This window comes from Podarcis filfolensis (assembly GCF_964270895.1).
Source record: "Podarcis filfolensis genome assembly, chromosome: 8".
NCBI classification, from domain to species: domain Eukaryota; kingdom Metazoa; phylum Chordata; class Lepidosauria; order Squamata; family Lacertidae; genus Podarcis; species Podarcis filfolensis.
Genome location: NC_139611.1, coordinates 74,569,460 through 74,595,392, shown reverse-complemented (window position 1 = coordinate 74,595,392; position 25,933 = coordinate 74,569,460). Strand labels below are relative to the sequence as shown.

Here is a 25,933-nt window from a genome sequence, read left to right as displayed (position 1 = left end):
AATAATAATAATAATAAAAAAGTTGTACCTCGGCTCCCAAACACCTTGGGAGTCAAACATTCTGGCTCCTGAACGATTAAAAACTGGAAGTGATTGTTCTGGTTTTTGAACGTTTTTTCAGAAGCCAAACATCCGACGGGGCTTATGGGGCTTCTGATTGGCTGCAGGAGCCTCCTGCAGCCAATCAGAAGCTGGACTCTGGAAGTAGAACATTTCAGAAGCTGAACGGACTTCCGGAACGGATTCTGTTCGACTTCCGAGGTACGACTGTAATGATGATGGTGGTGGTGGTGGTGTTACATTGGATCTGCTGGTATAACTCCTATGCTCCACAGAGAATGCATAGGGCATTTCCAGATGAGAATCAGGCGTTCACCCTGATTTGCTTGCATGGAAACTCGATGAAGTTGGCTATTTAATGAATATTCACTCTGATTTGTATGCAGGAAGGCGTCACATCAGAGCAAGTGTTTGTCCCGCTGCATTTCCGCATCACTTCCCTGATTGCAAGAAGTCTGAACCTTTATTGGAGAAGCAGGTTTGCTGTGCCAAATCAGCTTTAATTGCCCAATCTGAACTTGTTGGCATGTGGTTGAATCCTAAGGACATAAGAGCAAGTGGCCCATCTGGGTCCAGCATGCTGTTCTCGTAGCGGCCGACCACTTGCCCATGCAAAGCCTGAACCCAAGAGCCCTCTCTGCTTCTGCGCTTTCTAGCCACTGGCATTCACAGAATCACAAAATCACAGATTCGCAGAGCCGGAAGGGGCCACGAGGGTCATCTAGTCCAACCCCCTTTAATGCAGGGATCTTCCACCAAACGTGTTTACTGCCTCCGACAGCGACTTATCCTCCATGAAGCTGCCAGCTCCTCCTTCAAAGCCACCCGAGTCTGTGGCCATCATTGCCTCTTGCCTGCAACGCTATGTAAGCACTTTCAGTTGCAGGAGCTGCTCTTCCGCTGGCTAACCCCATCGCGTGTGGCAGAAGGTCTGGCATGTGAATGCGCAAACACTTAAGAGTGTCTGCCAGGCAGGTTTTCGGCAGCCCACGTCTCTTTGCTGGCCGCCTGCACCTCTGGGTGTGTCTGTGTGACTCAAGGTTATATATTTATCTGCATGCAAAGCAGTCTGATAATTCTTGAGGAATTTCAAGCTCATTGTGGGAGGGGGGCAGGGGGGGAACCCAATGCTTGTTAAGAGCTGCCACTGTAATTCTTGTAACATACGGAGTAAAAATGAATACCAGGCTTATATGTGTTTAGGCAACAGGAGTTTGGGCTTTATCAGGTTTCGCCTGCACAAAACATCAGGCATAGTTTTGACCTTACTAATGCTTCTGTCTGTATTGGCGGCTCCTTCTAGTTCAGTTCTTCCTCACTGGCCTGCTCTGAAACGTTTTAAGGGTGAAAACCAACGTTAGTCATGCTCAGCGTCAATCAATGGAGCTGAGTAACTTAAGTCCATTGGATCGAGCTGAGAACAGCAATAGCAGCGGCCCTTATTTCCTCCTGCAGTTTCCATCCACTGTCGGAGGAAGTATGTTTCAGAATACCATCAGTGGATGGAAACTGCAGGAGGGGAGAGAGCTACAGGCTCTGGCCTGATCCTGCAGGCTCTACCCCCAGTACATTTCCGAGCACAATTCAAAGTGTTGGTGCTGACCTTTAAATCCCTAAATGGCCTCGGCCCAGTATACCTGAAGGAGCGTCTCCACCGCCATCGTTCCCCCCGGATGCTGAGGTCCAGCTCCGAGGGCCTTCTGGCGATTCCCTCATTGCAAGAAGCCAAGCTACAGGGAACCAGGCAGACGGCCTTCTCGGTAGTGGCGCCCGCCCTGTGGAACGCCCTCCCACCAGATGTCAAAGAGATAAACAACTACCTGACATTCAGAAGGGAAGTTTTTAATGTGTGACATTTTAGTGTATTTTTGGTCTTTGTTGGAAGCCGCCCAGAGTGGCTGGGGAAACCCAGCCAGATGGGCAGGGTAAAAATAATAAATTATTATTATTATTATTATTATTATTATTATTATTATTATTATTATCATCATCATCATCATCATCAGATGCGCTCAAATTATGGGTGCCACAGTTTAAGAAGGGTATTGAACAAGCTGGAACGTATGCAGAGGAATGCAACCCAGATGTTGAGGGACTGGAAAGCAAGCCTTATGAGGAACGGTTGAGGGAGCTGTGTGTGTTTTAGCCTGGGGAAGAGGAGACTGAGAGAGATGTGACAGCCATCTTCAAATATCTAAAGCACTGTCTCATGAAGGGCGAAGCAAGATTTCCTCTTGCTCCAGAGGCTGGGACCCAAACCAATATCTTGAAATTGCAAGAAAGGAGATTCTGATGAAATACCAGGAAGAACTTTCTGACTGCAAGAGCTGTTCCAAGGTGGAACGGAGTCCCTCGGGAGGTTGCGGACTCCCTTTCATTGGATGTTTTTAAACACAGGTTGGATGCCCATCTGCCTTGTATGATCGAGTTGAGATTCCTGCATTGCTGGGGGTTAGGCTAGATGACCCCTCTTTGATTCTCTTTGATTCTATGCTTTGTGCTCAAGAACAATTGTTTCAATCATGCAGAAGCCAGGCTGGTTTAATCAGTTAACCAACCAGTCGATTAAAACTCACCCAATCAACTAAGTTAAGTTGCATTTATGTCACAATCCAAGGCTTGTCCACTTCGGAGGGAGCAAAATCTTATTCAGACCAGTGGTTTCTGCACACCCGCCTATATTCTGAGACTTTGAGACATCTGGTTATATATCTTCGTCCTGATTCCTTTGGTTGCTTTGAACTGATAACACCAGGCTAAACTGAACCAAGACCAGAAAGTCCTTCTGGCAAATTACAGGAGAAGCTAACCTGAAGAGGAAAAGCAAAGGACCCCCAAAATCACACCAGAGCCAGCCCTCCGCGATATCCTGCAGCGACCACAACTCGCCCAGTAGCTGGATGAAACATGCCGTGACTCAGTCAGGAAACAGCTCACTCAGATCAGCAGCAGAGATCAAACAGCCCAAAGGAAAGGAAAAACCCTTCTGAGATGTATTTTCCAAGTGTCACCAGCTCCTATGCGCGGTTGAGCTATATGGGTCTGCGAAGAAGGCTGAAGTTCTGGGCTTGCGTCCCAGACCTTGAATGCAAATCCCTGCCTGCCAGCCTAATCTTTCCATTCGCCTTCGTTTCTCCATGAAAAGCTAGTTCCCGGCCATTTTTTCTTTGCAGTTAATTTATAGAGTGGAGGAACGTTACAGGTTCCAAATCGAAATCCATGCAACCACCGCCGCCACCACCCCAAGGTCAAAGGTAGGGAACATAGGAAGCTGACTGAGTCAGAGACCATTAGTCCTTTGGATCCAGCAGACAGAAAAGAGAGTACTTCACACAGCAAACTACAGAACTCGTTTCCGCAGGAGGCAGTGACTTGGACGGCTTTCAAATAGGACTGGACAAATTCATAGGAGGATAAGGCTATCAGTGATTATGAGCCATTATGTCTATTTTCTGCCTCGACAACTATAGGCAGCAATGCTTCTGAATACCAGTTGCCACAAGAGGGGAAAGTGCTCTTGTGGTCGGTTTATAGAATTATAGAACTGTAGAGTTGGTGGCGCTGTGGTCTAAACCACTGAGCCTCTTGGGCTTGCCGATCAGAAGGTCGGCGGTTCGAATCCCCGCGACGGGGTGAGCTCCCGTTGCTCGGTCCCTGCTCCTGCCAACCTAGCAGTTCGAAAGCACGCCAAAAATGCAAGTAGATAAATAGGTACCACTCCGGCGGGAAGGTAAACGGCGTTTCCGTGCACTGCTCTGGTTTTGCCAGAAGTGGCTCAGTCATGCTGGCCACATGACCCAGAAAAACTGTCTGCGGACAAACGCCGGCTCCCTTGGCCTCTAAAGCGAGATGAGTGCTACAACCCCAGAGTCGTCTCCGACTGGACTTAACTGTCAGGGGTCTTGTACCTTTATCTTTTAGAGTTGGAAGGGAGCATGAGAGTCATCTAGTCCAGCCCCCTCCAGCTTAACATGCTCAGAGACATTTGCACCTATGCATATAATTTAGCATATGCAGATCTCTGTCACGATCCCAGTTTCATATACATACCTTCCCATTACCATCTTCCTTTTATAATGGCTACAGCTTCTCAAAATGAGGAATCGGGCCCTTTTGGGTAACCTTCGGCTGAGTAACCTGTCCTTCAACCAGAAGCCCTACTGCCAGGAATTTGTTTCAAGCTTTGGGTCATTGATTTGGGGCATAATTATCCCCCTCCCAAGCCTCATCCTGTCCCTCTTTAACAAGCACAACACCTACTTTTTCTCACTCTGTGTGCTACTTGCTGTGTGCATACCAAAATATGTACCAATTACTGGAGTGAACCTGTTTTGGGGAGGTTTTTATTTTTTTTGTCGTTTCCATGACAACACCTCTCCCCCAAGGGGGGGTGGGAACCACCACAGGCAGATTCGCATCAAGTAGTGCTGTCCAAAAGAAGGACACAAATATGCTAATTTTAGAATTAATTACTATAACGGAGATAGAAAAAACACTTCACAGAAGACTGTGACCCAGGTGACTTTTGATGACGCTCAGTAGGTGATCTAGGTCTTTTGTGGCCATATTTACATCGTACATTTGAAGTGCTATGGTAACACTTTAAACAGTTGTGGCTTCCCCCAAAGAATTCTGGTGGCTGTAGTCACGGAGCTACAATTTCCAGAGAGATTTAACAAGCAATCCTCCTTCCCAGGGAATCCTGGACATTGTAACTCTGTGAGGGAAACAGGCGTCTCCTAATAACTCTCAGCGCCCCGAACAAACTACAGCTCCCATAATTCTTTGAGAGAAGCCATGACTGCTATCATTGCGTCATCCTAGTGCTTTAAAGGTATGGTGTGTTCGCAGCATTTTGTCAGACTGTCTGACCTCCGCTGCGCTAATTTGCGAAATAGTCCCATAGTTAGGCTTACCTGGATCTCTTTGATGTGAAAAGCCAGGATCGTGATCAGAAGCCCAGCTGTGGAGAGGGTGATGAGGCACTTCACCATGAAGGAGTACGCAAACCACTGAAGGGAAGAGGAGGGAGAAGTGAGGAGAAGGGCCGGGTGCCATTAGAGCATTATTATCATTCCACTTCATTTATGAATCGCTTCCTATGAAGCACCTTGAAGTGATTTTGCATTACAGTAGAAATGCATATCCAACTACTGCTTAATTACCATATTTTTTGCTCTATAAGACTCACTTTTTCCTTCCTAAAAAGCAAGGGGAAATGTGTGTGCGTCATATGGGGCGAATGCAGGCTGCACAGCTATCCCAGAAGCCAGAACAGCAAGAGGGATTGCTGCTTTCACTGTGCAGCGGATGATCCCTCTTGCTGTTCTGGCTTCTGAGATTCAGAATATTTTTTTTCTTGTTTTCCTCGTCCAAAAACTAGGTGCGTCTTGTGGTCTGGTGTGTCTTATAGAGCGAAAAATACAGTATATAGAAAGTTAAAACAACAGCATATGCAGAAACAATGGAAAGTCATTGCATATATATAAAAAAACAATTATAGACACTGAATGGGATAAGAAGTCATAGCTGAAGGAGAGCCTGGCTACTGAATCAGGCCAATGGCCTGGCTAGTCCAACATCCAGTTTTCATAATGGCCAGCCAGTTGTCTACAAACAAGTGGGCCCTGGGTGCATTTCAGCCCCTCAAGGTGTCAGCTCTTACGCCCAGAGCCAATGGTTTGATGGTGGCTGCTGTTTGACAAGAGTTGTAGGCTCTGGTGGTTGGCCTCCCTTCAAAAACTTTGAATGGTAGCACTTAATTCTCAAATTCCTGCATTTCAGGGGGTTGGACTAGATGACCGTTGGGATCCCTTCCACCTCTACAATTCTATGAAATGGGACCATATTTATCATAGTACTGTGGGGTGGGGAACCTCCAGCCCTCCAGCATGGCCCACCAGGCCTCCCCATTTGGCCAGCAAAGGCCATTTTGGGGAAGCGACGCTTGTTGTTGTTACCGCTATTAAATTCATTAAATTTGTATCCATAGATCTCAAGGTGATTCATAGCATAAATATAGAAGATAAATACAGAAAAGACATAATAAAAACAAGAACAAAACCAATAAACCTCTCCCACCCGCAGGCACATTTAAAAGGCCTTATAACAGGCATGTCCAAAGTCTGCTTTGGGGGCCTAATGTGGTCCACCAGTCGATTTAACCTGGCCCCTGTGGCTTCAACCCTAAAAAAAACTCAACAATTTTGGTCGGCCCTCACGCATGTTCACTTCATCAAATCCGGCCCCCTTTGAGAAAAGTTTGGGCACTCCTGCCATATAATGTTAACCAGCCAAGGCCTGGTTGAAGAGGAACGTTTTCGCCTGGTGCCTACAGGTGTATGCAATGAAGGTGCCAGGTGGGTCCTCCTGGGGAGAGTATTCCACAAACAGGGAGCCACTGCAGAAAAGGCCCCATTCTCATGTTGCTACCCTCTGGACCTCTCACGGAGGAGGAGCACAAAGAAGGGCCTCAGATGATGATCACAGGGTCTGGGTAGGTTCATACTGGTTTCAAATTGATGCTTTTAACTGTTGCGTTGTTTCATTCTTTTGTAAACCACCTAGAGGTTGCTGCTGTTGTTTTTCACAATCAAGTGTTAAATAACTTTTGCGAAATAAATAAACAAGTAATTTTCCTCAGTCTTAGGACCAAATGCCACATTGTGTGTGCTCTGTTGCAACAGTGTCGCAATGGACTTGCTTTGTTTTCCACTTAACTGAGAAAAAGAGCTTTGAGGGGGACCGCAAACTGTGAGTGGGGAGGAAGCAAAATTTGTGGGTGCTTAGCTCTTCCCTCCAAGCTTTGGGTGAGGAAAGTGACTTTTAATCAGAAAAGTAGTTACGCAAAATGTCTCCTCTTCCACTGTTTGACCCAGAATTGCAGCCTCCTCAACATTTCTTCTTTCCAGTGGGGCTGGAGAGGGGGAAGTCAGAGCTTCTGTCATGTAGCTGCGAGTAAAAGAGAGTTTGATTCTCACATTCAGTTCATGCTTGGTGCATGAATGCAGTTCGGAAGATATGCATTCAAAGACCCTAGCTATTATTATGGCTTGATCATAGTATGAATTTGGTTGCATTTTTTTCGGGGGGGGGGGGTTCCTTTCTTGCATGTTTTGCCAACCCGCTTTTTCATAGATCTTCAGTCAGTGCATCTGGCTGTTAACCAGAAGCTTGGTGGCTCCAGCCCACCCAGGGATGGCTACGTGCAGGATGGCTGCATTGCAGGGGGCTGGACTAGATGACCCTCAGGGGTCCCTTCCAACTCGATTCTATGATCCATATTATATAACAGTAATCATAGTAAACAAAGCTGAAGATGCTTGTTCCGTAGCCATTCTACACTTTTATGTTGTCTGTTATTCACAACAAACCCTAACCTTCCACTGGTCTTGATCTACAACGCAGCAAAAATACATTTTAAAAAGGTCATAAAACAAACAGTACATAATACATTCTCATATATATATATATATATATATATATATAGACACACACACGCGCGCACACACACACACACACACACCTAACAAAGCAGACAGCACAACTATACAAAACTAAGGTCAGGCATAGGCAAACTCGGCCCTCCAGATGTTTTGAGACTACAATTCCCATCATCCCTGACCACTGGTCCTGTTAGCTAGGGATGATGGGAGTTGTAGTCCCAAAACATCTGGAGGGCTGAGTTTGCCTATGCCCGGCTGTGATCATGGGTGTGGCAGATCCCGCCCCCAAATCAAGTAAATAAATAAAAATACTTAACTAACTGACTAACTGACCAATTGTATCACAGATAACTTGGTTCAGCCCCCTGCAACATAAAGCCTGCCCCCCCCAATAAATCCTGGCTATGCCCATGGCTGTGATCATGTAGACAGTTCCTGGGGCATAAGTCCCATTTAATTCAATTGGGATTACTTTTGAGTAGACATGCATTGGATCGTGCTGTAAATCCCACTTGATGTTTAGCCAAAAAACAAACAAACACCACTTTTTTCAGTTAGCCCCTTTATACTTATATAAATTAACCATGCCCATTAAGTTCAACGGGTCTAACTCTGAGTATGATATGCATTGGATGTGGCTCATACCTTTGTTCATACGTAAGCAAATCTGTTAGAACAGCGATGATATAAATAATACGGCTTAATGCTTGCAAATTTCCAAGCACTCCACATACAATGCATGCTATAGCTCTAGCTAGGTAGGTCAATATTATCACCCTCCATAATGCAGATGGGATGGAGGCACAGGGGCTGAGAAGGAGCAGATTGCCTGAGACCGCCTAGGGACCTCAGCCCACAGATAACATCCAAAGCGGGTACTTCCTAATTTGCGGATCCTTCTCCTACGGCTCCTAGGCTACACCAACCTGCAGGAAAGTCTAGGATGGCATTCAAGAATTGGCTGCCAGCACTGACAGCTGAATGGCACCTCAGGGGAACCTGGCTGGCACAAAGCTCAGGCCGAACAAAAGGAAGTAATTGTTCACAGAGTTAACAAAAAGGTTAATAACCGGGAAGGGGGTGGGAATCGCTGCAATAATTGCCACATTTTGGCTCCGTTGAAAAACCTGCACTGGTTTCCAGTTTCTTTGTGGGCCTTGGGTATCTGCCAGAGGTCCAACATCCCAACAGGGCACAACCACGGATGTCATTTACACACACACAAACACACACGGCCTGGTGCTCTGACTAGTGTCGGGAGAGCTGGGAATAGTCATTTTGATTTCCCACAGTGCCCTTGGTGTGGCCTTGCTCCAAGGAATTGTGGGGAATGGAAACAGCAGCTAGTATCTGTCTGGCATCCATCTGTCTCAGAAGGCAATGGAGGACTGCGCCTTGAGGGGTGAGTTCAAACTGTCGGAAGGTTACATGGCAGCTAGAAACATCAGCTTAGTGCACTGGCTGGTAATTTTTTTTTTAAAAAAAGGATCGAAGTGGTTTGCACAAAGAATGAAACAACAACAAAACAAATCAGTAAAAACAGTTAAAAACAACTACAGTCAAACCTCGGTTCCCAAACGCCTCCATTTTGGAACGTTTTGGCTCCCAAACCCAGAAGTAAGTGTTCTGGTTTTTGAACTTTTTTCAGAAGCCGAACGTCTGATGCGGCTTCCGCTTGAGTGCAAGAAGCACCTGCAACAAATCAGAAGCCGTGCCTCAGTTGTCAAACATTTTGGAAGCCAAATGGGCTTCTGGAACAGATTGCGTTCGACAACGAACGTTTGACTGTATTTTAAAAAAAATTTAAAAGATTAAAATCAACAATAAGCTAAAAACCTGATTAAAACACATGTCAGCATTCTATATCTCTGGGTAGGCTTGTCTAAACAAAAAAACTCCAATTTTTAGCAAGCACTGAAAAGAGTGCAGAGAAGGTGTCTGCCTGATGTCAAAACGCATTTATTTATTTTTTGCACACTGTGCCCTAGTAGTATATGCATTTTTGTACAATTTGTCTGGAAAACTGAGCCAACCCAGACCCTATGATCATCCTTTGAGTCCGTTCTTTGTAATACCTTCTACGCAAGAGGTCCAGAGGATGGCAACACAAGAACAGGCCTTTTCTGTGGTGGCTCCCCATTTGCGGAATGCTCTCCTCAGGGAGGCTTGCCTGGCACCAGCGTTAGGTGCCAGGCAAAAATATTCCTCTTTTCTGAGGCCTTTGGCCAATTAAACAATCTGTGGTCTTTTAAACTGCAGGGGTGGGTTATCGTTACGTTTGTTACTATGTTATGTATCTTCAAGTTTTCATATTATAAACCACCATGTGAGCTTCGGATAAAAGGGGGAGGGTTAAGAAATTTAAAAACTGAAATAAATAAATGAATTGCAAAACTCAGAGAAGTATGAATTTTGAATGATGTCTGAGTTTCCATTTCGGGTTACTGTTTTCTGAAAGCGCAACTTGGGTTGGTTTGCCTTCAGACGAGTACTGAATCAAATGTCTCCCGCTGTCCATAAGGGCAAGTTGGTGGATAGGTGGTTTAGCCAAACAGCATCATGTGAGGTTCTGCCAACCTGCCAGTGCTGTGATGTATGTCATTCTTTGCCCTGAACCGTGCTGCAGAGGGCCTTCTCGGTAGTGGTGCCCTCCCTGTCGAACACCCTTCCTTCAGATGTCAAGGAGATAAAGAACTATGCAACTTTTAGAAGACATCTGAAGGCAGCCCTGTTTAGGGAGGTTTTAAATGTTTGATGTTTTCTTACATTTTATATATTCTGTAAGCTGCCCAGAGTAGCTGGGGAAACCCACCCAGATGGGTAGGGGATAAACAATATTATTATTATTATTATTATTATTATTATTATTATTATTATTATTAAAGTTTGCAAGTGTGTTACCGTTTTATTCCAAAAACGGCAGCTCTCTGCAGGCCTCGAAGAGGTGGTTCTACTTGTTTCTCATGGAACGGAAGGAGTTAAAACCCTGCTGCGTGGGGCAACAGATGAGGGGTGTGTGACCAATCGTGTGCTAATAAAACAATTGAATCATTGTGGGTTTTGTTGGAGGCAACAGCTTTCACCTGGGCAACCAGCTACCACCTGAACCAGGTGTTTCCAGACAGGCTTACTGGTTTCAGGGCGAGGCTGTCCCCTACACACACAGGCACACACAGACTAAAATCCTATTTACAAGCATTTGGAAATTAGGCACAGAACTCAGATGTAGAAATAAATGCACCCGTGGAAAAGAATAACTCAGCACTCAATTCTTTCCAAGTCTGAAGGGCATTGCATACATCCCTTGGGAATTAGGAGGGTTGGCTCACTGAGCCAAAAAGGGGTCTTTTGTTGCAGACTTCAGGTGTCTTGCCCCTTTGGAAACTGCTGGAGGCAGAGTCAGCTCATCGGTCCATCTTGCTCAGCCTTGTTTATGTTGGGTGGCATTCGGCTAAGTTTTATTCAGAGCAAACATACTGAAAGCAATGGACCTGATGGTCACGTTCACTAATTCCAGTTGGTTTACCCCGTGGAACCACTCAGCAGTTGTCTGAGCAGGGTTTTCCCCCAGCCAAACTTGGAGATGCAGGGTTTTGAACCTGCGACCTTTTGCACTGCAGGGCAGATGCTCTGCCACTGAGCCACGGTGTCCCCTGCTACTTTGTAAAATTTTTCAATTAAGAAAAAAACAACTTTCTTTTCAGGCAGCTGGGCATACTGCAATGTACAAGGCTGGTGAAATCTCAGCCACATATCACCTTAATCTCAGCCAAGGCATCAATATATATAAATGAGTGTGAGCGGGTAAGGGCAATAGCTCCGCAGTAGAGCATTTGCCTTGCATGAAGGAAGAACCAGATTCAATCCCCAGTAAGACTTGGAAGAGACCCTTGCCTAAAGAAACCCAGAGAGCATCTGCCAGTCAGTGCAGACAGTCCTGAGGTAGATCAACCCTATAATCTGGACTCAGTACAAGGCAGGTCCCCGTGTTCTATCAAGGTAAATATCAGAGTTCCCTTACGTTTCCTTTCCATAAGTGATCACAGTTAATAGCTTGCTCCATCCCCCTTGTTGGTGTCAGGCTCATGCCAAACCATCAATCAAGTGGCTTATTAAAAGGAAACATGCGGCAGCAGAAAAGGGTCGCCTTGAGGAACTCTTGAGTTACGGTGGCAGGGAATTCCACAGGCCCTGGAATGTAAGATGTAAGGAAGCACAGCTATCTAAAGTTGTACTTCTAAAAAGTGGGACTGGGGCTTTGCAGCTCTGATGGTTATGACTGGAGGCAGTAATGCTTCTGAATGCTACTTGCTGGAAACCGCAGGAGGGGAGAATGCTGTGGAATCTGACTGGCCTCTGTGAGAACAGGAGGTTGAACTAGGTTGGCCACTGCAAGGATTTGTGTGTGTTTGTGTTTTCTTACATTCTCCTCCAGGACCCCGGTGTTATGTACTGAAGTTCTCACCCTGGGCCAGCAGGGGGATACTGTAGATAGTTATGCAAATAAGGGATCGAAAGTGACATTCAGTGATTGGATAGTTTTAGAAAGTTATTACAGTAACGTTGTACTGGAGCTCTATATAAGCAGGCTGGCTGAACCCTTCAGTTCAGTTCTGTCCTGGTCTGTGAATAAACAAGAGCTGTTTGAAGAATCGCTGTGTCGTCTGATATGTTCACCCACAACTTAACACCCTATACTTTGGGGTGCTCTTACGTTCTAGTTTCGTGTTGTCAGCCTGTGTCCAGCTGAGTTCTTTTAGAACCTAGCAACACTCCAGATTAAAACATTCCAGCCCTGCACCCCAGTCTTACATTCCAGCCCTGCACCCGTCTTTCCCTCGAAAGTGATAAAAGCTTGGAACAGTAAGGGGTCTTTGTCCTGCGGGGAAACATTTGCCTTGGTGGCGTTTCCAGAGCTGGGCTCCAGAAAGACAAAAAGGTCGGGGGGGAGCACTTCTGGCCACTAAAGGACAGCCAAGGCAGTACAGGAGACACCCTGGGCAAATATTATTACAATAGGGAAGGAGCCTGAGAGGGGAGGCACTCACAGGATATATAAGCAAGGCAGGCCTCAAAGGACAGCCAAGACAGACAGATAGAGGCACAGGAGGGGGCAGAGGAGAGAGTTGAGTAACCCACGCTGCCTCCTCATCATGAGTCTCTTTTTAAAGCCAAAATATATCCTGACTTTGGCCACATTCACACCATATATTTAAAGAACTACAATACCACTTTAAACAACCACGGCTTCCCCTAAAGAATTCTGGGAGCTGTAGTTCGATATGGGTTCTGGGAGGTGCTACGATTCCCAGAGTCCCCTGTGAAAAGGGATTGGTTGTTAAAGCGCTCTGAAAATTGTAATTCTGCAAGGGGAACTGGGGGTTTCTCCCAACAATACTCAGCACCTTTAACAAACTACATTTCCCAGGATTCTTTGGGCATGAATGTGACCTTTATTTACTCCAGGGGTCTTCCCAGCTTCGCCCTTGGACAGCCCTGCTCTGCTTCCTCCTCAAGTGCCTTTGCCTGACTGGAATGTGTCTTGTTGCTCTTGTTCCTCTTGTTGCTCGAATGGAGGTTAGAGAGAGGTAGGGGTTGGGGTCGCATGCAGAAATCTGTGACTTTTACTGTGCAAAGGTAAGAGGCATGCTTGTGATCCACCTGTTTTGTCTCTGGCCCCGCCCTCCATTTGGCAGGCGGCCCCTGGAAAGTTAACCGTGAGGGCATGCAGCCCTACTGGGTTCCTTCTTTGGTTTGTTTCTGCGAAGCCATTGGCCGATGGGGGAGTGGAGGCCCTTGCACCAAGAATAACCCCTTTTCAACACTTCCGCATTTTGCTCCAGGGCATGGAAGCTAATTTATTGTATTTTTTGTTCTATAAGACTCACTTTTTCCCTTCTAAAAAGTAAGGGGGAATGTGTGTGCGTCTTATGGAGCGAATGGAGGCTGCGCAGCTATCCCAGAAGCCAGAACAGCAAGAGGGATCGCTGCTTTCGCTGCGCAGCGATCCCTCTTGTTGTTCTGGCTTCTGAAATTCATAATGTTTTTTTTCTTGTTTTCCTCCTCCAAAAACTAGTCTTATGGTCTGGTGCGTCTTATAGAGCGAAAAATATGTTGCTTCACTTTTCAGGTGTGGGGGGGGAAATGTTACAGATCAACACCAGCTTGATCTGGTGTTGATCTGGTGCAAGAGCCTAGGACTTGCCGATCAGAAGGTCGGCGGTTCGAATCCCCGCGGCAGGGTGAGTTCCCGTTGTTCAGTCCCTGCTCCTGCCAACCTAGCAGTTCAAAAGCACGTCAAAGTGCAAGTAGATAAATAGGTACCGCTTCGGCGGGAAGGTAAATGGTGTTTCCGTGCGCTGCTCTGGTTCCCCAGAAGTGGCTTAGTCATGCTGGCCACATGACCCGGAAGCTGTACGCCAGCTCCCTCGGCCAATAAAGCGAGATGAGCGCCGCAAACCCAGAGTCGGTCACAACTGGACCTAATGGTCAGGGGTCCCTTTACCTTTACCTTTACCTCTGCAGAGCAAATACATCAGCTACCACTCCATTAAGGGCACAGAGTCGCTCGCCGTAAAGATGGCAAATTAAATTAACTTGCCACAGCTCAAGGGTGAGGTGGAATAAAGGGACCAGGAGCGGAAATAACAACTTTTGCGGCTTGGCAGCACCCACTAGTCCTCAAATCCCTTCCAGAGTTTGGATTAAAAGCTTAACATTTACAACTTGGCTCTCCTTTCCATTGAATTCCAGTCATTGCACTTGCAAGGTTTTGTGTATGTGTGTGTGTTTTCTTCCCTTTTGTGACGTCTGCACTCCTGCCATCCCTAACCACTATCCCTTACTCTCCTCCCAGCGCTGGGAAGGAACTCCTGGAGTCTCTTGGCTCCTCTGCGCCCTTGCCCTGGGCAGTTCCCACTGCTGGTGGCGGCTTCTCCGTGAGAACACATGTCACCTGGCCCATCCGGATTAATATTTATCCTGTCACCGGTCCCAACACTGCCTCCCCGCCCCCTCCAGCTCCACAGCCCCTGCCGTGAAGGGAGCAATTGTGTCCTGAACAATCGGACAAGAGAAGGAAGTTGGGCTTGCTCCGTGAGCCGGGAGAAGCGGCTTGCCTGTGCCAGGAATGGTAGGATAAGGAAATAAAGAAGGGAAAAGCGAAAAGCCAAGAAGACGCAGCCTTGTTTTCTCACTGAGGTGGTGAACCTTCCTCTGAACTGGACCTGCGTACACAGCACAACTTTATAGCCCATTTCCCCCAGAATCCTGGGAGTGGTAATTTACCTCACGGAGCTACAGTTCCCAGCCCCTGAAAGGAACTACAGTTCCCAGGTGGGGTTGCCTTAAATGTATGGTGCGTATGCTGCCCAAGTCAAGTAATCTGGAATTTGTGTGCTAATTAATCTGTTGGGAGATTCAGGACAGTGCAGGGTGCAGAACTAGATGGGTCACTTGCCTAATCTAGCAAGCTCTTCTTACAGATTTCTTTTGTCCTACGTGCTACCGGCTGGCTGGAATCTGAAGCGGCAAGCTCTCCACGCTGCAACATACTGTTGCAGGTAGCCTTGAAAAATGCACAAATGCAAGAAACTCAAAAGGCCAGTGTGCCGCTTGTTCCTCTGTGTGCCTCTTGCTTGTAAATCCTCCAAAGGCCAGACAGATCTTAGTCCTCCTTGTGGTGCAGCGCTAAAAACTGCTAGCACATTTACAAAGCTAAGCAGGGTCTTGTATAGTTTCAAGTTGGATGGGAGACGACATGTTGGGCTACATCTCTACAGTTCTATGATCAATGGGTGGACTTCTATTATCTTTGTGCTGATCCAACGAGGCAATTCTAACCTTTCAGGCTAGTGGGGACTGGATACGCACCATACATTTAAAGCACATTCCCCTCCTCACAGAGAATCCTGGGAAGTGTAGTTTATCCCACAGAACTACAATTCCCAGCACTGTGGATAAACCACAGCTCCCTGGATTCTTACCCAACCTTAGCTGCTGAAATGGATCTTATCCGATGTGTGGAAAAACCCAAGAGAGATTTTGCTTAACTGAGCCTTGATTCAACGGGTAAGGTTAGATTTTCGCAAGGCACGGCCGCTAAACAAACAAACAAACATCTGTTGGATCAGGGGGGAATTAATTAGTGCACAATAAGATCAAAATACAGGTCAAGCAAAAGTGTAAATGAGTTCTTTATCAAGAAATAACCCATCTTTTGGAGAAGCAGGTCTGTTGTGCAAGAACTCCTGACCAGCTATAATTGTGCAAGCTTAATTTCCCAGAACGTGACTGGGTGGCCCACACAAAAACAACAACAGGCTGGAAGTGCCCAGGGAAATGCACTGAAAAGTGTGGGGTCAACCAGCGAAGATGTATAAACACCCCACAAAGCCAATCAGGATGAATGCTCATTGTTTGTCCCACAAACAAATCAGAACATATGCCCAGTAAAGACCAGGTCTAGGCCATACCATACATTTAAAACCCTATGATACCACTTTAAACACTCATTGCTTCCCCCAAAGGACCCTAGGAAATGTAGTTTAAGGGTGCTAAGAGTTGTTAGGAAACCCCTGTTACCTGACCAGAGCTACAATTCACAGAGTAGTTTCAATCGCTTTTCCCAGGGAACTTTTCCAAAACTAGTCCTCCCCCTTTTCACATTACTTTTGGGTTTTTTGCCCCCCACCCCATGCACAAAAAACTCTGCTTGTAAAAAAAGCAAATACAGTGGAACCTTGTGTTACATACTGTTATGTACTGAAGTTCTCACCCTGGGCCAGCAGGGGGATACTGTAGATAGTTATGCAAATAAGGGATCGAAAGTGACGTTCAGTGATTGGATAGTTTTAGAAAATTGTTACAGTTACGTTGTACTGGAGCTCTATATAAACAGGCTGACTGAACCCTTCAGTTCAGTTTTGTTCTGGCCTGTGAATAAACAAGAGCTGTTTAAAGAATTGCTGTGTCGTCTGATGTGTTCACCCACAACTTAACACATACCGTCCTCCTTACAAATGCTTCAGGTTACAAGCCCTGCTAACCCGGAAGTAGATGCTCTGGTTGCGAACTTTGCCCTGGGATGCTAGTGGAAGCTGCGTGCCGGCGGTGCGGCAGCAGCAGGAGGCGACATTAGTGAAAGCACACCTCATGTTAAGAACGGTTTCGGGTTAAGAACGGACCTCCGGAATGAATTAAGTTCTTAACCAGAGGTACCACTGTATCTGAGAATAATAATAATAATAATAATTTGTTTGTGCCCTACCCATCTGACTGGGTTGCGCCAGCCACTCTGGGAAGCTTCCAACAGAAAAATATCCTGATAAAACAGTATGGCTAACTGGCTAGAATCCTGAACATAAGCATTCCATGCTGCAGCACTTTGTTGCAGGTTCCATTCTTACCAGTCGTGAGATAAACAGGGGAAGGGGATGTTGCCTAATATTCGGCCTCCGAACGTCCAAAGGTTGAGGACCATACAGACCTTTGTGCTGGTCCTGCAAGGCAATTCTTTCATCTTCTTTCAAGAGGGTTAACTGGGACTGTGTACAAAACACACCTTTAAAGCACATCCACCTGCCAAAGAATCTCAGAAACTGTAGTTTACCCCTCCCAGAGCTGCAATTCCCAGCACCTATAACAAACAAACTACAGTTCCCAGGAGTCTTCCCAGGAGGGGAGGGGATGTGCTTTAAATGTATGTTGTGTACTTAGCCCCACTCTAGTAATCTGAAGTGCATGCACTAGTTGAAAAATTAGGTCTACTCTGATTTCCTTCATCCTATGAGCAGCAGGCATCCTAAGCTGTAGCAATCCACACTGCAACATTTTGTTGCAGGACCACCTGTCCTGACTCTAGAGCATGTGCAAAAATCCCAGAGCGCCACTTCCTGCTCTGTGCGCCTAAATGTCACTGAGGCGACTCAGTGGGGTCCTGCCTGTGCACCTCTGCATCTCAAGTCACATCCTTGTGTTCCTGTCTTCACCTGTTGCACATGACCTGATTTGTTCCCCCCCCCACCCGCACCGTTTCTCAAGAAGCTACAGGATACATACGGATCGTGACAAACTTCATGTGTACTTAGCTTCAAACCCCAACAGCGGGAGCGCACTGGGGCCAGAGTAAACAGTAACTTGTGCCTAGCCTGAATGCGTTTGAGCTGCCCTTGTTATTTCGATGATTACAATAAAATCCACTGTAAGATGAAAACGTTTTGTTAAACAGTATTCGGAAATGGTTATTGCCAGTCGACTCACACACCCTTCATCAAAAGCTGACACGGGAAAGTTTACACAAATTACCACAATTTGGTGGAGTGTGTGCAGACAGGAAGGGGCTCCGGCAGTGATTATGAGTGTGAAACTAAATCGAGGGTGTGTGTGTGTGTGTCACTTGATATGTTGCTGGTCTACAACCCCATCACTCCTGACCATTTCCCATGTTGGCTGGGGCCGATAGGACCAGAGTCCACCATCACAGGTTCACATCTGTGATGGGTCAGATGTTCCAAATTCTCACGTCTCCTTGTTTTTCTCTTTGGAAATGCCGGTGGCTCTGCAATAGCTGCGGGTGAACCAAACATTACTCTTGCCACCTTTTATGGTCATTGTTCCTCTCCTTGATGCTCTCCTTTCCCAGCCCCCTCATCTTGCGACGTTGCCTTTTCTCTGCCTGTTCCCAAAAACTTATTTCCTACGGTCACCCTTGGGTGCCGATGGGGGGAAACACCCCTCAGCACCTGCCTATTGCACTGCTCCACATGCCAAAGTGTCAACATTAGTCCCTTTCCCGATTTTATCTTTCGCCTCCTGCTTTGATTTCGTTCCAGCCCATTTCCACTAAAGTGCTATGAAAACGGGTTTTTTTTGCTCCTTTGCCTAAGCCAGAATTACCTTTCTTACTAGATAAGAAAGGTCAACTCTGTGAAGGTACGGACAAGTTGCTCAGTAAATCCCAGAGCTGCATGCCTCTGCTTGGCTCCTCTGCATGTCCATTCAGATCCCAGTTTGCAAAACAATTTTTTTTAAAAAAAAATCTATTTATGTTGGAAAAATAAGCACCCACCTTTGTTCTGTTAAGTGGAAAACTCCCACCCTTGCAACACATTAAAGAGAATGAGGGGGCAGGATTCCGGATTGTACCACTTCAGACTGCAGGTGTGTTTGGGTCTTACTTCTGGATATTCCGGCATTCAACAATGAAAATACAACTCCTTGCATGCAGAAAACTAGAACACCAGGGAGAAGGCTGTGTTAAAGTTTTCCCCCATTTTACTAATTTATTACTTTGCGAGGGGACATGGAAAACCATGCTCACACCCCTAAAGTGGTACAGTCCGGAATCCTACCACCACATGTCCTGTAGCTCCTGTAGCTGAGTGAAGACTTGAACTCAGGCGTCTGAGGATGCCACCTGATTACAAACCTCCAGTCAGAAGCATGGTTTGAGTCAAGCAGGGAGGTCAAAGCAAAGTTCCTTGCAAGACCTGGGTTGTAAACTATGCAAGAACTGACCTACTGGAGCAAAGCCCAGAGCTGTTTGCAAGAGCTCAGCTGTTAATCAAGTTAATCAAGAACTCTGCAAGATTCAAGTTTTTGTTTTTTTTAAAGTGGAAACTGGTGTTCCTGGCCAAATAGTTCAAGGCGGATCACTTGCTAATCTGTTATAGTAAGGCTTTAAAAACAGAGCAGAAGTAAGACTGAAATCTGCTTAATCCTGATGGGTCAGCAAATTTTGACCCAGCAAGCTGAACACAGGCTACCAGACATGTAAAGGTAGCATTTATGAGATTGAAGAACGATCCCCTGGCTTGCCTGTCACTGCAAAAATGGGGAAGGAGTTAAGCACCAGCTGCTTCCATACATGACTGGTGGGTCACATTTGGCTGCATGGTCCTGCCTCTGAAAGACGCCAACGTGCATTTCTTTTTACCTGATGTTTAAGAACAGGCTCTGAAGGAGCCCAAATATTAAAATGCCTGAGCTGGCAGGAATCGGATTTATTTTCAGTCTCGGTACCAGCGAGTGACGAGGGCAACGGGGAGGTCACTATAGCCCACAGAAGGCAGCTCTAATCATGGTACTCCTTTTTGAATCCGAGTGCAATATTTAAATTGGAGCACATTTACTGAAACATTTCCCCTGCCTCCAAAAAAATAAAAATCAGCCCCCTTTCCTCTGCAGCCCAGACAGAGCCCTTTGCCTGCGTTTCACTCCTTGTTTCTTCCAGCCAGCTTCTCCGACGTGTTCCCAAGCAGGGAGCGGTCACAGAGGGGACCTAGAACGGATCCGAGGTCTGTTTGCAGACGGAGGTTCAGGAAAGGCTCTTCATCTTCCAGGGGAAACTTGCTCCAGATCTCTGTGCCCTTGGGAGGCGGAGCTGCTGTCACATAGCAGGGCAAAAGCAAAGAGACCTCAAGCTGTAGCAAGGGAAAATATTTCCCCTTCCCAGCGGGTGGGGAGGTAGAGGGCAGGGGGGGCTGCATGCCAGGACTCCTGGGTCCGGGGCTTGTGCACTTGTGCAGTCATCCTCAGACTCTGAAACAAAGGGCAGCTTTCTGTCACACGCTGTCCCAAACACAAGGAAGTGTGGGCACAAGATGCTTCCTCAGTCCTCTCCGGGTCTGTGCAAGGTTTCCCATCAAAATTGGGGGAAGAGAAGCTATAAACCCAACACAAAGAGAGCATATGCTCTGCTCCTGTTGTATCTAATCTGCAATGTGAATTCTGTCCCAGGAGAGCCACAGCATCACTTTTTGGATCTGAACAGCACTGGGCACGCAACTCAGGACATGCAGGGTCCAAGTTTAAGAATGGCAACAGCAGCTACACGTCTGGCTCTCTTTCTGAGTGAGACCTAATAACAATGTTTTTAAAAAATTGAAACCGGGCAATTTTAGAACACTCTCTCAGAAGTCTTCACATCAGCCCTATAAGGTAGGTCTAGAGGTCTTCTTGCTTCATTGACTCGAAAACAAAGCAAAGCAGCCCAAGCAGGTTTTTGATCTCTGGGCAATTTGCCAGACCTCTCTGCGTAGAAGCCAGAACTTTTGGAGTGATTGCCATACTTATTTTTATTTTATTTTTTAACAAAGCTGGACTTTTCAAGGTCAACAAGGTCTTTCCCACACTCGCTTTATAGAATCCTGTTCTGCAGAACCCCCGTCCTTCTCAGCAAACCATTCAACAGAGAAGCGGCCTTATATGAAGGCAAGCTATTGGTCCAGCTGGCTCAGTATTGTCCACACTGATTGGTAGGGCCCTTCCTATATATTCCGCATACATGAGAGACTGTGGAGTTCCTCCATTGCCCCACAAACATCACAATAGGATCTGTGCTACAGAGCTGGGGGTGGGTGGACAGGCTTCAGACTTGCGGCAATGATTTTGTGGAGGAGTTTTGCCAAAGATCAGAAGCAGATTTAGGGGAGAGCAACCAGTTTGGTCGCCCTGGATGCACAGCCTTGGGGGTGCCACAACTATTATTTGGAATGGAGTGCAATAGGCAGGGGGCGCTGAATTTTGGTGTCACCTAGCATACCACTTAAATTTGAGGTCCCAAGGCCTGCCGCTGCTGAGATCCACCTACCAGAGTCTGGTATGACAGACTTACTTGCAGAAATAAATATGAACTCAGGAATTCGTTTTGAGTACCAGAGACTGAACGAAACTCGCAAAAAGCTACTCCCAGTTAATCTGCCAGGAGGGTGGAGTCTTTCTGTTGCTGCTATCGTTAAACAACTGGGATATAGGTCTACCTCTAAACGTATACTAAGGTATCTTGCAGATTTTGCAGAACCACACAGTTGTGAATCATTACCATGAATTGCTGTTGATCCCAGCAACTTATTTTGGCTCGCCCATTGCAGTCCTCTCTTGCAATGCCATCATTTGATGAGGGAGAGGAAGAGGTGCTTAACCCATCCCACTCCCCATTGACCTCACACTCCTTTTGGAGCTCAGTTCAGCAGGTGGATTTTAAGCGGTTGTAGGGCTGATTTCCAGGGGAGGATCAGGGTAGCGGGGAATAATTCAGCACCCCCTGACCTGTCAGTTCTTCCTTGCATGTTAAGGGTTTGGTTCTTCATTCCTTATAAGATACAACACCTGCTTTTTTATTCCCCACCCCCCTGCAGTGATTCGCAGGATCTACTGCCCTCAACCTAGTATTAGGTAAGTAGATTAAATTAATATTCTCCTCACCACCACACAAATTGAGGTAAAAAAAGAACTTTGGAAAAAGCAGGTCATGCCCCAATTTATTGTTCTCACTAGTGTTGCTACTTCCTCCCCCTCTCTAGTCTGAACTGCTGTACTTTTTTAAAAAAAAAAAACATTTGCGCAACAGGCAGAAATTCAGCAGGTCTTTTCCCCAGTCACCACATCTCCAGGGCACACTGCTCCTGTTGTATTTCTGCTTGTCATACCTCTCTTACCAATGCAACCCTCTCAGGCCGGCAGGCGCACACACACACACCCTGCAAAAGATGGCAACACTGTTTGGCATTTACAAAGGAAAGCTCAGCGATTGAATTCCTGGCACATTCTGGAAGGGGATCAAGGAGGAAGTAGCTAATCACCCTACAAAGACCCACCTTACACTCTGGGAATGACTGCTCCACAGGAAGTCTCCTTCAAACACTTTAGAGGTTTAAGAAGCACTTTATAGATGCAGGCTGCTGCCCAGCCACCTCCAAACCCTGTCACTGCCTCAGCTTTGGTGATGTCACAGAATGTTTACGGGCATTCTAACTGCTGAGGAGAAAGGACCAGTTATGGAATGCTAGCGACTGGTGATGTCACAGAATGTTTACGGACAATCCAACTGCTGATGACTCAGAAGGGTCAGATAAGCAATCTGCCTCAGCTACTTTATCTTATGGATCACTTAGGCTAGCTTACAAACACACACACACACACACACACACACACACACACACACACACGATCAATTGCGGGCTTTAACCTCAGCACCTTCTGTGTTATGCAACCGGTACAAATCTTTCACTTCAGCACGCCATTGCCCCACTATGCTGGGACTTGTCCATTCAGTCCTGCACCCCACCCCTGAATAAGCACATTCCCTTCCCTTTCCCGTGGTCTTGATGTCCCCAACGTCCTTCCACCCTGCAGGTCTCTAATTGCAGCAGCAGCAAAATGCAATAAATCTCAAGGGAGGGGATGGAGGAGACAAGCCAGAGCGAGGACTTTCTGTTTCCTGCTTCTCTGGGATAAGGTACAGGAGACATTTTTACAGGGTGGGAGATCGGCAGAGCTTGGCATGCTTAGCAATGATCCGCACCATACAATTAAAGCACATTCAATGCTTGTTTAAAACACATAGCTTCCCCCAAGAATCACGGGAACTGTGGTTTGTTGTGGGTGCTGGGCATTGGAGCTATATGAGGGGGGAACTGGAGTCCCCCAAATTCCTTGGGGGAAGTTGTGTGCTTTAAGTTGTATTGAATGTGCTTTGAATTGTTGTTGACATCCATCTGTCTCGAGAGACAATGGAGTGCACTCCAGGGGTGAAGTCAAACCTTTGGCGAATCACAGCGCCTGCTGTGGCTGCAGAGACCGGTAACCTGTAGCTGCTGCCTCCTGCGTTGTTTTTGCTGCGTTAGCAGCACAGAAGCAGGGGATTTGAACCCTGGTCTCCCAGGCCATAGTCTGACCCTCTAACCACTACACCGCACTGGCTCTTGGTGATTTTTGTGTGCCTGCTGTAGCACTTGTAATGATTTTTAATTGTGTTTTGATTGGTCCCTTCCTTTCTTATATTGCACTTCATTGCTTTCCAGTTCGAATTCTGCAGAACTTTACAGAATTCAAAGGATAAATGTTCTTCTTTACAGCCTTGCCCTGGACCACCAAAATGAAGTTTGCGGACCACCAGTGGTCCACAGACCATGGTTTGGGAAGCCCTGCCCTATAGTAACACAAAAGGGGGTGGGATTAAGACTGGGAGAGCATGACCGGTCTAGGCCCATCTAAACAGGTTGTGCAAAAAGGAACTCTGAAAAGACAGATGCAAAACGACAGAAACCCAAACCCCACTTGTTCCCTGTTTTTCCCCATGGCGCCAGACAGTCAGCAGCATTTGTGCAAACTGCTTCGGAAAGTCTCCAGTTGAAGGACCTTTGGTTCTGAAAGATGCTGAGCTATGATAAACTTTTGATTGTAAGTGCTTTCGAGAACCTTTTCATATTCTTTTCGGTTTCTGTTCCTCCCGTTTGTTTTGGCTTTGGGAGCTGAGCGGAGGATGCCCTCTGAATGCCCGTCTCTGGGAATCGCAGGTGGGAAAGGTGCTTGTGCTCTGGCTTGTGGGTTTTTGTGGGAACAGGATGCTGGACTAGGTAGGCCATTGGCCTGATCCTGTAGGATTCTTCCTATATTCTTATTTGAAACTCAGCCTCCCAGCTGCTGTGCTGGAGCAGCTCAATACATCTAAGCTTTAATGCAGCGATGGGGCACCTGTTACCCGCCACAACTCCCATCATCCCTGACCATTGGCTGCGCTGCCTGGGGAGTGGAGTGAGAGTCGGAGCTTGTCAACAGCTGGAAGGCCATAGGTAGAGTGGCAGAGCATGCTTGGCATGTAGAAGGGCCATGAAATCTCCAGGCAGGGCAGGGGAGGTTCCTGTCTCAAATCCTGAAGAGGTGTAGACAGTACTGAGCTCGACATACCAGTGGTCTGACGTAGCTTTCCATGCATCTTAAGAGGAGATTAGCTTCTGTGTTTGGCTGCTGGTTTTGTGGGAAGGGTCGCAGCAGTTTGATTTCACCCCCCAGAGACACACTCCATTGTCTTTTGAGAAAGATGGGTGCCAACCATGGACGTAGCCAGGATTTTTGTTAGGGGAGCAGGCTTTTGTTTTGGGGTGGGGAGAACCTCAGATTTGTACTGATTTTTATTGCTTGGGGGGGCCAGCTGTCCACCCCCGCCCCCCTTGGCTACACCCATGATGCCAACAACAACATTATTCCAGCCTTTGGCAACCTTGATACCCCCAGCTATCTTGGACCACAGCTCTCGTCTCCAAATCAGCTGGCAGGAACCATGTTGTAATATTCCAGTAAAAGCATTGCTTTAAGCGCTCAGTTAATGCAGTTTAGGAAGTTCTGTGCATACTGAAAAACAAGACTTCTGAAATAAGAAAGAGATTGTGAAACTGGAAGAAAATGATGTGGTGTGTCACGGACGACCCTGGGGTTGCGGCACTCATCTCGCTGCAAATGAGTGCCCTGCAAATGGGGCAGGGGTGGCGCTGTGGTCTAAACCACAGAGCCTAGGGCTTGCCAATCAGAAGGTCAGCAGTTCGAATCCCCATGACGGGATGAGCTCCCGTTGCTCAGTCCCTGCTCCTGCCAAACTAGCAGTTTGAAAGCACGCCAAAAAGTGCAAGCAGATAAATAGGTACCGCTCCGGCGGGAAGGTAAACAGCGTTTCCGTGTGCTGCTCTGGTTTGCCAGAAGTGGCTTAGTCATGCTGGCCACATGACCCAGAAGCTGTACGCCAGCTCCCTCGGCCAATAAAGCGAGATGAGCACCGCAACCCCAGAGTCGTCTGCGACTGGACCTAACGGTCAGGGGTCCCTTTACCTTGACCTTAATGTCCTGCAAAGACACACTGCATCGTTTTCTTCCAGTTTCACAATCTCTTATTTCAGAAGTCTTGCTTTCCAGCATGCACAGAACTTCCTAAACTACATTAACTGAGCGCTTAAAGTCAGTGGCCTATTATAAGCCATCGCTGTCTGGCTGTCTTTGGCTTCCTGAAGCAGACAAGCAGATGAGGCTGGCTCTAGCCATGTAGACTTTTCATTTGCATTACAAATGTGGGGTAATACAAACACCAGTGTAAGCCTCACTTGTGAAGAAAGCTTACAGCCCTTTTGTTATCAAGGGGGGGAAATCTACAGTTAAGAGCTGCCTGCAGGGCAAGGGAAGTGTTTGATGAAGTCAGAGCCAAGATGACTCAGACCAGAGAGCTGTGCTACGCAGCAGTGTGATGAGGACGGTTTGCAAGCTCCACACCTAGATCCACCAGCACAACGTACCCAAGGAGAAACTCTGTTCTCTTGGTTGTGGTGTAGCCAGTCTGAACCAGTGTGGCGTAGTGATGAGAGTGTCAAATCTAGGATCTGGGAGACCAGGGTTCAAATCCCCGCTCAGCCAGGAATCCCACTGGGTGACCTTGGGGCCAGTCGCTGCCTCTCAGCCTAACCTACCTCACAGGTATTAGCTTTCGTATCTGAAGAAGTGTGCATGCACATGAAAGCTCATACCAATAACAAACTAAGTTGGTCTCTAAGGTGCTACTAAAAGGAATTTTTTTTATTTTGTTTCGACTACAGCAGACCAACACGGCTACCTACCTGTAACTACCTCACAGGATTGTTGTGGGGAGAGGGACAAGTGTCAAC

At 46.9% G+C, this 25,933-nt stretch overlaps 1 protein-coding gene across 1 annotated transcript in view; it reads right to left on the bottom strand.

Moving 5' to 3' along the window:
* KCNN4 (potassium calcium-activated channel subfamily N member 4) overlaps nt 1-25,933 on the bottom strand; it is a 46,665-nt gene that overhangs the window by 17,116 nt on the left and 3,616 nt on the right. Inside the window, exon 2 of the mRNA XM_083627576.1 lies at nt 4,977-5,072. Within this exon, the coding sequence (XP_083483702.1) occupies nt 4,977-5,072 (96 nt within the window). The remainder of the gene's footprint in view (nt 1-4,976; nt 5,073-25,933) is intronic.